A 13405-nucleotide genomic window follows, 5' to 3' on the forward strand; every position below is an offset into this window, starting at 1 on the left:
TTTTTTAATTTTCCACTCTGATATATAAATAATGAATTTATGACTAGAATGAATACCTTTTTTTCATTAAGGTAGGTAAAACATGTTAGATAAGGGGACATTTTGCAGTTATGTTCAGTTGGATTTTATCTGCACAAAATGAACATTCGGTAACGTAGTACTTTTTTTAACTGATGATGTGTTTGAGTGAGAGTGTGAGAAAGTTCTGTAACCTGGTGCAGAGGACAGCAGGCCATCAACCTCTGTAAAGCTGAAGAAGGTAAAAATAGATTATTATAGTTTTTGTATCCCTTTATTGAAAAAAGAAGCATACAAATGTAAAGGTGGAAGACTTCTGACATCATTTCTAAAATAAATCCACAGAACAGTAGCAGAGAGACATGGCCCTATGTAGAACATGATACAGGATATGGAATGGGCACTGCTGAAAGGCATAGAATAATACAGTATCATGTTCCAATGGTTTAGAATCACACATTGTAGATGTGCTGCATGGATATTTAGACTGTAAACTAAAGGAGTGGCTATGCTGGGTTTATGACATCTGAACAAACTTTACATTTAATTTACATTGGGAGTACACCCATTGTAAACATTCTTGTCTGCTGTCTGTCAGCTCAGTGTGAAAGTTAAACAATAAACAGCTGCTGTAGTCTGAAATATGAGCTACAGTGCTGCAGCAATACATGATAATAAGCAGCCTGTTTGAGATGACATTTAAAGGCTCTCAAAAAACGGTAATGTATCAGTAAACTAGAACTTGTCTGGCGATGTCCTTTTCCCTGCTCCATTCCTGTTTCCCCTTCCCCCTCAGTTATACGTATCTGTTCAGACTTGCTATACATGCCTGTAAGCCTATGTATGTTAACTTTTGTCTGTATATCATCCAACTCCCCCTGTCTGCCTGAAGCATTTAGATCCCTCAATAGCCGCCTCGCATTCACACTTTTTCATTACGTATCAAGTGACTGATTCATCATACAGAACTGATACTCATTGAAGTGTGTTTTTCAGACATCTGGTTGTTTTTAAGCCCAGGGCAAAGTGGAGAACCAGAAAAACAAGACTGCTTTGAGTTACATCAGCAAATTAGGGTGGAGGGGCTTGCAACATAAAGAGACAGAGAGCAAGAACAACACGACAGACAAAGAAAACCTGGACCTGACAAAGAGGTGGTAAAAACAGACTCCATCTGAAGGTGTAGGTAAGAACATTACTCATCATTCCTCATGGTATGATAGTTGATGATCAAAACACTCTACATGTAACAATGTAAGATTAAACTTGACAAAGTTAAACATGAAAAAGTTTTTTTGTTTATATCTGTGGCAAATATTTATAGTGAATGCTTTTAGTAAATTCATTATTTGCAAGTTTAAAAAGAAGTTTCCTTCTGCAGAGTGTTGGAACACTAACTCCACAATATAGAACTTTTATTTTGTTTTGTTTTTTCTTAACAGTTACCACAAAGTGACCATGACTGAGTACAAGCTAGAGGTGACAACTGGTCACATGGAAGATGCAGGAACATGGGACCACATATATGTCACTTTAATTGGAACTGAAGGGCAGAGTGAAAGAACTGAGCTGGACAACTTTGGCATTGACTTTGGAAGTGGAAAAGTAAGTCAAATCCAGTTGAACATTACTCAGTACATTTACATGACATTAGAGAAAACCGATTTATTGTGTTAGTCTGACTAAAACCACTTTTCAAAAAACATGTCAACATGTTAGTATGGATGAAATCGTACTATATCAAATTTCTCAAAGTCAGACTAACACATTTTAATACTCTGGCTCAACTGAAAAAACCTTTTGGACAAATGTTGCTAACTTTGTTTATAATATTTATAATCATTATTATTCCAAGATGGGGACCTACACCATGAAAACCAGTTTGTCTCTGGGGAGACTTCTGCTGGTCAAGGTGGAGAAAGATCCTTTTTTCCTTCTCCCAGAAGATGAGTGGTACTTCTCCAAAATAGTGGTGACGACTCCAGAAGGAGATGCCATTCTTTTCCCCTGTTACAGATGGATCTCCAGGGGAGAACTGGTGGAACTGAGAGGAGGGAAAGGTCTGCCTCAACTTCCTCAAATAACTGATTATATATAATGAAAATTAAGATTCATAGATATCAGGGGTGTAACGTTCACAAAATTCACAGTTTGGTAGAAATGCCACAGAAATTTCCCAGATTTTTAAAATTTTACATGTATGAAAAGTAACATTATTTGTCGTACAAAGTGAATTACAGTGTGGCTGAAATGGGCTCGCCAATGTCTGGGTGTAGCAAAATCAGTGATGTCTTTCAAAGCACATCATACATGTTAGAAAATACTTGTTGAAAACCTGAAAAGACTGGGAACTGTGTAGGGCTGTCAAAATTGCTCAAAAATGACGTTCGAATATTCCTTCTAAAAATAACTCATAGGTTCGAACCATTCGATTTTTTTTTTTTTTTTGCATTATGTCCACAAGAGGGCAAACTAATACAAGGAAACATACTTGTATATGTATTAATACAAGGAAACATACTTGTATATGTATTAATACAAGGAAACATAACTACTTGTAGGTATTTTTATTTCAACATAANCCCCCCCACATAGAGATACATAAATATACACATACGCACACACACACACACACACACTAGCTATCACTAAAGAGACATGGCCGAGCACCGAGACCCGAGGCAAGGAAAAAGCCACCTCTGGGGGCCGTCCAAACTGAGAGGGCCCATGGTCCACGGCCACAGGGACCGTTAATACAAGGAAACATGCTTGTATATGTATTTATACAAGGAAACGTAACTACTTGTAGGTATTTTTATTTCAACATAAACGTCTTTGAAAACATTTACATACCTACACATTAAAACACATAAAACAATTATCTGTAACATTACGTTAGAAACGACGGCGGACCTCTCGCTCACCCCCCCCCTCTGACCCGTCAGGCCACACCGCCCGGGGAAGCGCTGCGAATAGCCTTGAAGCGAAGCCAGTTTCCTTTCAGCACCCATGTTAACCGATTGTGTCACCCGCTCCATAGCCGGCTCGCGCCCTGCAGCGATCGTTTCGGCATCTGGTCTATTTTCTGCGCAAGCAAATGTGTCAAGCCGGGTGATGGAGACAACAGCTGGGAGCAGAACCGCTTGTCGACCAGCATGGAGAAATGCGCGTCTGATGTGAATGTAAGTGCTCCGGCTCGCGCGAGAATTTCGGTGCGCTGCGCTTTGTAGCACTTCCGCGGGCGGTGTGGCCTATGCAGTGCGTTCAGTGCAGTGGCCCAGGCCAACGCCCACTCACAAAGAGGACAGCTGTGGTGGTGTTTTTTTCCTCTCCACAATCCAATATCAACTTTCACATTCGAAGGTCCATTTTTTTTTCAAATTCGAATTTAAATTCGAATTTAGAATATTTGTTGACAGCCCTAGAACTGTGTGGGACTGAATTGTGGAGTTAGACCATTAACCATGCTTGACAATGCACTGGAGCCACCCTTAACGTAGCCCCCTCCCTACTATATATGATATGATATGATATTTATATATAGTTAACATAAATTGAAAACAACATTGGGGACAATACATCACCTTGTTTCACCCCAAATGGTGTGGAAAACCAGCCTGTTCTTAAGTAATTTAACTGCACACAAGCAGCAGGTGCTCGATAAAGCGACTTAATTGCTGTATAAAGTTTACCATTTATTCCTGATTTTATGAGCCTGTACTCCAACAGTTCTCTATTGACCCAGTCAAATGCCTTCTGAAAATTGGTGAAACATGCAAATGTTGGATTGTTTTCCTTAAGTCTTGCTCTGATAACAGAAGTGACAGAGTATATGTGGTCTATACAGGCCCTTTGTTCCCGGAAAGCATTTTGCTCATCTACCAGCAATCCTGACCTTTCTAAATGACCAACTGATCTATTATTTAGTAGAACAGAATATAGTTTATAAACATTACTAATAAGGCTTATACCTCTGTAGCTAAGTGGTGATTTGGGGTCATTTCTAGATGACTTAGGGATAGGCTTTATGATAGATTTATACCACTGAACAGGAATGATGCCATGATCACAACAAAATTGAAATAACTCAAACAGAATACGAAATAATCTTGGAGACTTCAGGACTTCATAAGAAATCTCATCTATTCCGGCTGATTTCTTTAATTTGGCATTATCAATGACTGTTTTAACCTCCTCTATATTAAAGTTTGCATTCAGATATAAATTACAACCAAAAAGTCCTTGTTCATTTCATCCTCAAACATTGGCTTTGTGTCCGATACAGTCTAAAGAAAATTATCATCGAAGGATAAATGTTTACTACCAGAGAATAAATCGCCAAAGTCCTTTTCCCACTTCTCTTGTACCACATTGATGTCAGAGCTATACTCGCCAGTTTCTAATTATATAAACCAAAATTTGCACGTGTACATAGTTTTTAAAAAAAAAAAATAGGTGATAAACTCCTTTCTCCATACACAGCAAAACCAAAGTAGCTCCAAACACCAGACCTGTAGGTTATTAGGGGATCCTCTATTTTTTTGTCTGGAAATGGCGTTACAAATGATCTTGTAATAACCTAGCTTAGTGTAGCTGCCTCCCAGTGTGTCTCACTGGAGTAGAATGTTCTGGTTTGGGGTGGGAGGGGCAGAGATTATGTTGCCTGTTTCCTCCTGTGGGCTGCCTTGTTGAGAACATATTAAACACAGCTTAAACTATATATTTAATTTTCCAAATGTAATAGAATAGCTCAAGGTATTGTTGGTGTGTAATGCTATACCAAACTGAAAGACTTGCATCGAATGGTTCAATATGAACATGTGTACTGTTACACCCCAAATAGATATCATTTGTTTTCACATAATTCTTGTTTTGTTGACAATTTTTGATTTTTTTTCGTAGTTTTTTGACTTGACTGTTTTTTCATGCCTCAGCCATCAAGGATTTTGAGGAGGACCATCCCCTGTTGATTGAACACCGCAGAAAAGAGCTGACAATGAAAAAGAGCTTTTACCAGTAAGTTTCAATCTGTGCAATACACCATGTAGCTAGAGCTGCAGGTATGGTCTTAGAAGTCTTATCTGGACAACATACTCTCACTCCTAACTCGTTACATATTGTTGCTTTTTCGGTGGACTTTTGGGGCTCTAGTTTCGCAGACCGGGCGCAGCGCACCTGCACTTCGCCAACTGGGTGTGGCCAGGCGGATTTTGTAAGTTTGGCACACCGTGCGCCCTGGCACAGCTACTCCTCTATCCCACCTCCGTCCCTCCTACCGGCGCAAGTCGGAAAGAGGGAGGAGAGAAGGCGTGGAGTGGGTTTTACACACATCACACCAATCAAATGAGCCCCTCTCCTCGCCCTTAAATGCGCCGCGCGAAGGCGTAATGAGAGTTTACTCAATTCGCCATGGCAGAAGAGAGCAGCAGCGTCAGACGGCCAAACTTCTCCCAGGAGGAAACTGATGTTTTGGTCTGGGAGGTCCAAGCTCGCAGTGTCCGAATATACGGAACTGCGAGCAGACCTCCACGGGCTGATGATGCAAAGGTAGCCTGGGAGGAGGTCACCACAATTGTAAATCAATGTTGCGTTTCTCTCGTGCGCGCGCGCTCTCTCTTTCTCTCTCGCAGTCTCACTCTGTTTCTTTTCTTTTGACTTTTCTAAGATGACAGATGCTGAATATATACTCCCTATCTGATGCTGTGGCTGTTTGTGGTTGGCTGAGAGGGATGTGAACTCATTAGTTTGCAGCTGTGTTAATCAAATCAGGTTGGGTTTCCATTACGCGTGCCAAACGTGCCAAGCGGTGCCAATCCCCTTTGATCTGACATCAGATGTGACGGGACAGTCGATATAAAGATACATTTATGTGCTGATTGCAGATAGTTGCATTGAATAGTGGTTTTTGGGTATTTATTGCATTGTTAATGTGCCTGATATTCTGGAAACCTGCCTGTGAGGTTTTGGTGACGTGTTCGCACTGTCCGCCGGTCAGCCAAACTTCGGCTTACACCGGCTGCGCTCCACCTGCGCTGACAGTAGACCTGGTTTCAGTTGGCGAGCTTTTAGCGCACCTTCAGCGAAGCCCTTTGGCACGAAACTGTCACTGCGCCAAGCTGGATCTGTCGACACCTCCCCCTGCTGCGCCGCCACACCCATCTCAGCGCACCTCGGTCTGCCAAACAACCAAACTGAGCACGCCTCGGGTTGTGCTGCTCGAAACTAGCTCTGCGCGGGGTTCGCCACCTTGCGCCACCCTGCGCTGCGCCGGGAAACTAGAGCCCTTGATGTCTACATATGACGCGCTGGGTACCCTGGGTGCATCTGTCGTTGATGTCTTGGGAGACCAGGTCAATTTACACCTGCTACATGCATTGTGTCTTTTCAAAATACACTTCCATTTTCACAGTTTCTGTGCATTAGATGCATACAGTCTTTTTCAAAATAAAGTTACGTTTGTAAAACACCTCATATATACATTTATTTCTTTGAGCAATCAAACACAAGTGGTTAGGTTTTGGCAACAAAAGCACTTGCTAAGGTTCAGGCAACAAATGCATGTGGTAAGGTTTTCAGTCTCGAGTCGTGGATAATTAATCAGTCAATCTTCTCAGAGCTGATCAGATCAGATCGATGGATGAGAGGTGCAGCTGTTTGTGAGTGAAAGCAAACTTTAGACCCAGCACACTCAAGGTTAAGTTTCACTTTCACTGCACCTGCCATTCTGCTGTTCCATCTGTGCCCTCTGTCTGAAATCTGAACGGTATAAATATTCCAACGGTGCACCTCATGAATAATCTATTCCAGAAACAAAAAATTTAAACATGGTGGCAGCCTGCCACGAATAAATAAATGTGTGGAAACCCTGAACAAATGTACATGATCAGGTTTAGGCAACAAAAGCACATGGTCAGGTTTAGAGAAAAAATACACCCAGGAAGTGAACACTGGTCTCCCGTGTGAAAGTCCTGTGTTTGTTGGACCCAACCACTGCCCCTCGAGCCCACCCTACAGGGACTTTCCTGCTCCTTAAGTTACAATTTGTCTTCAGCTGTGTTTCAAACTAATGCCAATCGGCGGTGTTAGAAAACTGACGTTTCCCGGCAGCGTATAATACCACCACGAAAGTATGTCCATTTCTATTTCATTGGAGTCTGACGCAGAAATTAATAACCAAGCTGTGGTATTTAACACCATCGAAAGGAGACTGGGTCGATCTAGAGACATATTTAAGTGCTTTTCTGTAACTGTTGCTGTTTTTTTTGTTTGTTTATTTATTTGCAGATGGAAAATTATGGCTGAAGGACTACCCCACATCATCCATTTTGAGAAAGCAACTGAGCTCCCAGCTGAAGTCCGTTTCTCTAAGTCCAGACACAATGAACTAGAAGAAACAAAAACTTTAAAGTAGGTCTACATAGATATATATGATGAACAGAACTGGGTTTCAAAATAACCATATTCTCTGTGTTTTGAATCAAAAAAGTACATTAAAAGGATTAATATTTGTTCAGTCCCCTGCTATGTTAATCTTTTTTTTCTTACCCTGTCTTTCTTCAGCGTCATTGAACTCAAGCTTAAAGGGCTGCTTGGATCTGCTGAAGAATGGGAAAGCATTGAAGACATAAGAAAAATCTTCTGGTATAAAAAGACAACAGTATCAGGTAGATTTTGTCACCCATTTTTCAGTTCTGCAGCATAACTCACCACAGCAATGTCACCGTCATAGATTCAAAACAAGTGACGGCATACAAGTATTTGACAGATAGTATGAGATCATTATTAGATTATTAGTCAAGCTTTTATCACCATTACTGCTATTGTTGCTACTCTTCATATTATTCTATCACTTATTATTAGACATATCTGTACTATTATTATTAGCTGTGAATGTTTTTATTGTTGTTACTATGCATCTTTGCATCTGTAGCCCCTTTTGCACTGCCTGTTCAAGGTGGGAATATCGCATCAGAATTAAGCTTGTTCATTAGGATTCTGTGATAACCACATTATTATTACAATATTCAACTGGGTCTATACAAAAAGTTGTGAATGAATTTCTTTAATGTTTAAAAATGACCAAATGTTGACATACATTAGATCAGATGCAGTTCCTTTCTGTTGGGTAAAATTATTTCAGTTGCACAAAGTCAAAGATTTTCAGACCAAAAAAACATCAATCTTGTTTTTAGTTAAATGATAATGATCATCATGTTGTACTTCAAACCTCAAGAAAGAAAAGTATATTGGATATTAAACTGACCAGTTGCTATTCTTCCAGAGTATGTTGCAGATCACTGGAAGGAAGATGCCTTTTATGGATTCCAGTTTCTGAATGGACTCAACCCGAATGTGATCAAGCGCTGCTCTGAGCTTCCCTCAAACTTTCCAGTCACAGAGGAGATGGTGAGCCCATTCCTAGTAGAGGGAAGCTCTCTGGAGGAGGAAATGGAGGTATGACAGGAGAGTGGCTAATCTTTCTGTTGAGAAGATTTGAGTGTTTTAATGTCGAAGTGAAAATTCCATGAATCCTATTGCTTGCTTTCTTAAACATTTCTTTCTACGGCTTTTCTTTCCATACAGAAAGGCAATATATTCCTGTACGACCAGAAGAAGATGGATGGAATACCCCCGAGAGCCAACAATGGTGAACCTCTGCACGTGACTGCTGGTCTCTGTTTGCTCTACTTGAACCCAGCAAACAAACTGATGCCAATAGCAATACAGGTATTTAAATATCTAGAAATCAAACAGCCCTTCCGCAGGCCCTCCTAAGGTGATTTTTGGTGGTTATGATAGGTAAAACAACAGCTGTATTTGTTGTATTTTAGTTGTTCACTCATACAGTATATTGTCTGAAAGTTACTCTCCTTGTGGTGCCATCATTAATGCAGACCATTTCAAAATACAAAAATACAACCACCACAGCAGATTCAATAAATGCTTCTGTCAGACAAAAAACAAACAGTTATTACTCACCTATGAAGTGTTATCATCATCATCCACATATCCATATTATCCAGACTGAATCACACATTAAACAGCTCCCATTTCATTTCTCACACACTGACAATAAATCTAAATCTAATCTAATCTAAATTCAGCAAAATATTTAGTCCACATTATTATATGCATAGATATTCACAGAAAACAATGCAAATGTTAATATTTCTCAACATATTATCCCTAATTTGTCTGTCCTGCATGTAAACAAACTGACTGGTGCATCTCAAAATCAAGCAAGCTCTTGGCCTCTCCATTAACACCTTACTTGAGCCAATAGGAGCTTCCAATGCTGTTGCTATGGCCTCAATAGCCAACCAGGGCCTGAACTAAAGGAACACATTCCCAGTAATTTGCCCAGCTGACCCGAGGCTTATGGGTCTTGTTGTCAATTACACTCCGAAGCTTCACAGTAGATTTTAACCCCTCATTGTCATCATAGACTGTTATACATGTACAGAAATGATAAACAAATGGTTCCTATGTCGCCTTAAGGCAGGGAAAAACAGTTTTTCTTATCAATTCAGGTTTTCTGGAAATGTTTCCAGTAGCATGCAAAAGTTTGTGCACCCCTGGCCAAAACTTTGTTAACTATGAGTAGTTTAGTAAGAACTTTTTTCCAAAAAGACATGAAGTTAAAGTTAAAGTAATTCAACATTTTAACCAAGATTACTAATTTCAATCTTCATTTTCAAAATAACAAAAAAGGAAAAGGACCTAAAGCAGAAGTTTAGGCATCATGCATGGTCAGTACTTAGTAGCGCCCGCTACTAAGTATCACAGTATGGCAAGTATCACAGCTTCTAAACGCTTTTTTGTAACCAGCTAAGAGTCTTTCAATTCTTGCTTGGAGGATTTTCACCCATTCTTCCTGCAAAAGGCTTTCTAGCTCTGAGATGGGCCGTCTTGCATGCACTGCTCCTTTTAGGTCTATTCACAGAGTTTTAATGATATTTAGGTTGGGGAACTGTGAGGGCAATGGCGGAACCTTCAGCTTGCGATTCATGAGGTAGACAATTGTGGATTTCGAGGTTTAGGATCATTGTCCTGTTGTAGAAGCCATCCTCTCTTTATCTTCTTTTAAAGATGGCATGATATTTGCTTCCAGAATATGCTGGAATTTAATTGAATCCATTCTTCCTTCTACCTATGAAATGTTCCCGTGCCACTGGCTGCAACACAAGCCCAGATCACAATCAATCCACGCCTGTGTTTAACAGTTGGACAGGTGTTCTTTTTATGAAATTCTGCACCCTTTTTACTCCAACATACCTTTGTTCATTGCACGAAAAAGTTCTATTTTAATTTCATCAGTCCACAGGACTTGTTTCCAAAAAGCATCAGGCTTTTTTAGATGTACCTTTGCAAACTTCTGACACTGAATTTTTTGGTGAGGACACAGGAAAGGTTTTCTTCTGATGACTCTTCCATGAAGGTCACGTTTGTACAGGTGTCCCTGCACAGTAGAACAGTGCACCACCACTCCAGAGTCTGTGGAATCTTTCTGCCGGACTTTTGCTGTCAAACTGATTGCCTTTGATTGATTTGCCTTTCAAACAATCCTACGAGCAGCTCTCTTGGAACATTTTCTTCCAGACCTCAACTTGACCTCCTGCTAACTGCCATTTCTTAATTACATTAAGGAAACAGCTACCTGAAAACACTTTGCTATCTTCTTATAGCCTTCTCCTGCTTTGTGGGCATCAGTTATTTTAGTTTTTAGAGCGCTGGGCATCTGTTTAGATTAGCCCATGACTGCTGATTGACAGGACAAGGTTTCTGGAGTCAGAGAATTTATCAAGCTTTGAAATTTGCATCACCTGGTCTTTCCTAACGATAACTCTGAACAAGCCAGAGCCTCAACAAGCTAATTATGGTCTGAGACCCTGGTAAAAGTTGTCTGAGAGCTCAAATGTCTTGGGGTGCCCAAACATTTGCATGCTACTGTACAGTTAGCTCCTAAATAGACATTTCTGTCTATGTTTATTAGTTTTTCACTCATGTGTAAATTGTTTTACCCTCTTTATTTTGAAAAGCACCTGGACAAAACCTTACAAAAACATGTAAAATGTTAAATTTCTGTGATACTGCCATTTACTTTGAATTTGGAATATGTGAGGCTCTATATGGCCCTGTTGTGTTTTCCAGTTAATACCGTTCAGTTTTAGGCATCTGCAGATTCTTTTTTTTTTTTTTTTTTTTAAATATTCAGGCAAAGGTGAAAAAACAACTTTTATTTCAGCGTGTTGAAACCTTACATTGGGGACTATTGGGGAAAAATGTACATGTACTAAAAATTGAGAAAAAACAGTTTTCAGTTTAGTTTGGGTGAGCTTGGATGGGTGCTTTAAGTGAATGTAGGTGAATTTTTATTGCAAGTTTTTTAGAAATCTTGTTGCACCAGTTTGAATATAAAGATTAAACATGTTTTTATCACATTCCAGTTGCATCAACAACCTTCTGAGCAGAACCCCATCTTTCTGCCCAGTGACCCAGAGACTGACTGGCTGCTGGCCAAGATGTTTATTAAAAATGCAGATTCCATGGATCATCAAGCAGTTCAACACCTGATGAACACTCACCTTCTGGCAGAGGTCTTTACTGTTGCTGCTGTCCGCTGCTTCTCAGAGATTCATCCCCTCTACAAGGTAAAATTACACAGCAGAAATCATGATGCTGTTGCTCTTTCTTCTGTTCCCATGATCTGAACTGATGAAATCACAGTCTAACATTTAATTTTCAATTTCAATTAAATCTTTTACACTGAATGATAAACACATAACTAAAGGATATTAATAGAAATTGTAGGATCAAGCAATAAGGAGGAAAAACGGAGGTGGGGGTTTTACGCAAATGTAGAGTACAGGGCCTACAAGACTCCAAATCTTTACAAGTTTGGATTTTCTGAGCCTGAGTGCACACTATTAATTGTTCCATCTCATTCCCTTACTTGCCCACCATTTTGTTTGCTCATGGCTTTCTTGGGGATTGACACACCCAGGATGTGCTGCCTGTTTGCTCAATTAAGCATCTTACTCTGACCTTTTGTCTGTCTTTTGTCTGTACAGCTGCTGTTTCCACACTTCCGGTACACCCTTGACGTAAACATTGGAGCCCGCATACATCTCTTTGGACCTGAGGGGAGTCTGAATATAGTACGGCTCTTTAAAATATATATTTCTGAATATTCAGACTATTAAAATTTTATTGTACACAACTAAATTTCAGCCTTTGATTTTTTTTAACAGTTTAAACACTTTTAGAATTATTATTGCTTTAACTTCAAGAAACGTGTTTGATGGTGAATATTGTGTACTATTACTCATTAGAGCTCACTTGGATGTGACGGACTGACAGAGGTCATGAGAAGGTCTCACTCTGAGATGACCTACAGCTTCCTCTGTCTCCCAGAGAACATCACTGCACGAGGACTGGAGTCCATACCCAACAACTACTACAGAGATGATGGCCTGAAGGTGTGGAACATCATCAACAGGTTAATTTTTATTTTATTTATTTATTTATTTTTTTTTTTTTTTACAAGCAACAGCTTAAATGTAGAGAGTGGGTTCAAGAATTCTTATGTCTTGTCTTGATCACTGTCTCTCTGTCATTTTTCACATACAAATGCAACTATTTAAAATTTTAAATCAAATTGTTTTGTGTTCCCCAGCTTTGTGAAGGCAGTACTGGAGTACTATTATCCCTCAGACAGTGATGTGTGTAGAGACACTGAGCTGCAGGAATGGATCAGTGAGATATTCACACATGGCTTCTTCGGGAATGAAGCCTCAGGTATTTAACCTAAATGGAACTTGAATATATTGAATGAAAGTGTAAATATTTAGAATTAGACTTGACTATACATAATAAAAGTATATCTTTATGTATATATATATATATATATATATGGAATGAAAATCTGATACATGCATACACTTCATAGGAACCTCTGATATTCTACATTTTTTAATGCATAGTGAATACTTATAATTAACTGTAGGGCTGGGCGGTATGACAAAATTTTCATATCACGGTTTTAAGAAAAAATCATATTGGTTTCACGGTATTTCACGGTATTTTGCTCAGGTTCGGCCAACTTGACATGCTGCTGTGTTGTGCTATGGCCTATTCAAGTGCCGGAATTTGTTATTTACCTGACAACGCCTGAACACAACACACGCTCCTTTCCATTTATTTGGGCTCCACTGACTGCGTACCGAAGTGACACGTAGAGAAGCCAGCGGGGATGTTTACCGTTTGCCGAGCCGAGAGGCTGCATGTAGGCTGCATGAAATGTTAAAGCATTTTCCACCTAAGTTATTAAATATATTTGAGTTATCTACAAGTTTACTGTACTGTTTGTCATCTACTCGCTTGCAAA

The 13405-nt window shown here is 39.7% G+C and overlaps 1 protein-coding gene across 2 annotated transcripts in view; it reads left to right on the top strand.

The window, feature by feature from the left end:
- Positions 1–1051: 1051 nt before the first annotated feature.
- The window catches only part of LOC126398849 (hydroperoxide isomerase ALOXE3-like), a 15507-nt gene continuing 3153 nt past the window's right edge, over positions 1052–13405 (top strand). Inside the window, exons 1-12 of one of the 2 annotated variants that reach the window (XM_050058486.1) lie at positions 1052–1204; positions 1461–1623; positions 1874–2078; positions 4953–5034; positions 7303–7425; positions 7579–7682; positions 8300–8472; positions 8602–8745; positions 11466–11669; positions 12090–12176; positions 12351–12517; positions 12695–12816. In XM_050058486.1, coding sequence (XP_049914443.1) covers positions 1477–1623; positions 1874–2078; positions 4953–5034; positions 7303–7425; positions 7579–7682; positions 8300–8472; positions 8602–8745; positions 11466–11669; positions 12090–12176; positions 12351–12517; positions 12695–12816 — 1558 coding nt within the window. In that variant the 5' untranslated portion in view covers positions 1052–1204; positions 1461–1476. The remainder of the gene's footprint in view (positions 1205–1460; positions 1624–1873; positions 2079–4952; positions 5035–7302; positions 7426–7578; positions 7683–8299; positions 8473–8601; positions 8746–11465; positions 11670–12089; positions 12177–12350; positions 12518–12694; positions 12817–13405) is intronic. The other variant, XM_050058487.1, reaches the window with a different exon arrangement.

The sequence above is a fragment of the Epinephelus moara genome, chromosome 12 (genome assembly GCF_006386435.1).
Source record: "Epinephelus moara isolate mb chromosome 12, YSFRI_EMoa_1.0, whole genome shotgun sequence".
NCBI classification, from domain to species: domain Eukaryota; kingdom Metazoa; phylum Chordata; class Actinopteri; order Perciformes; family Serranidae; genus Epinephelus; species Epinephelus moara.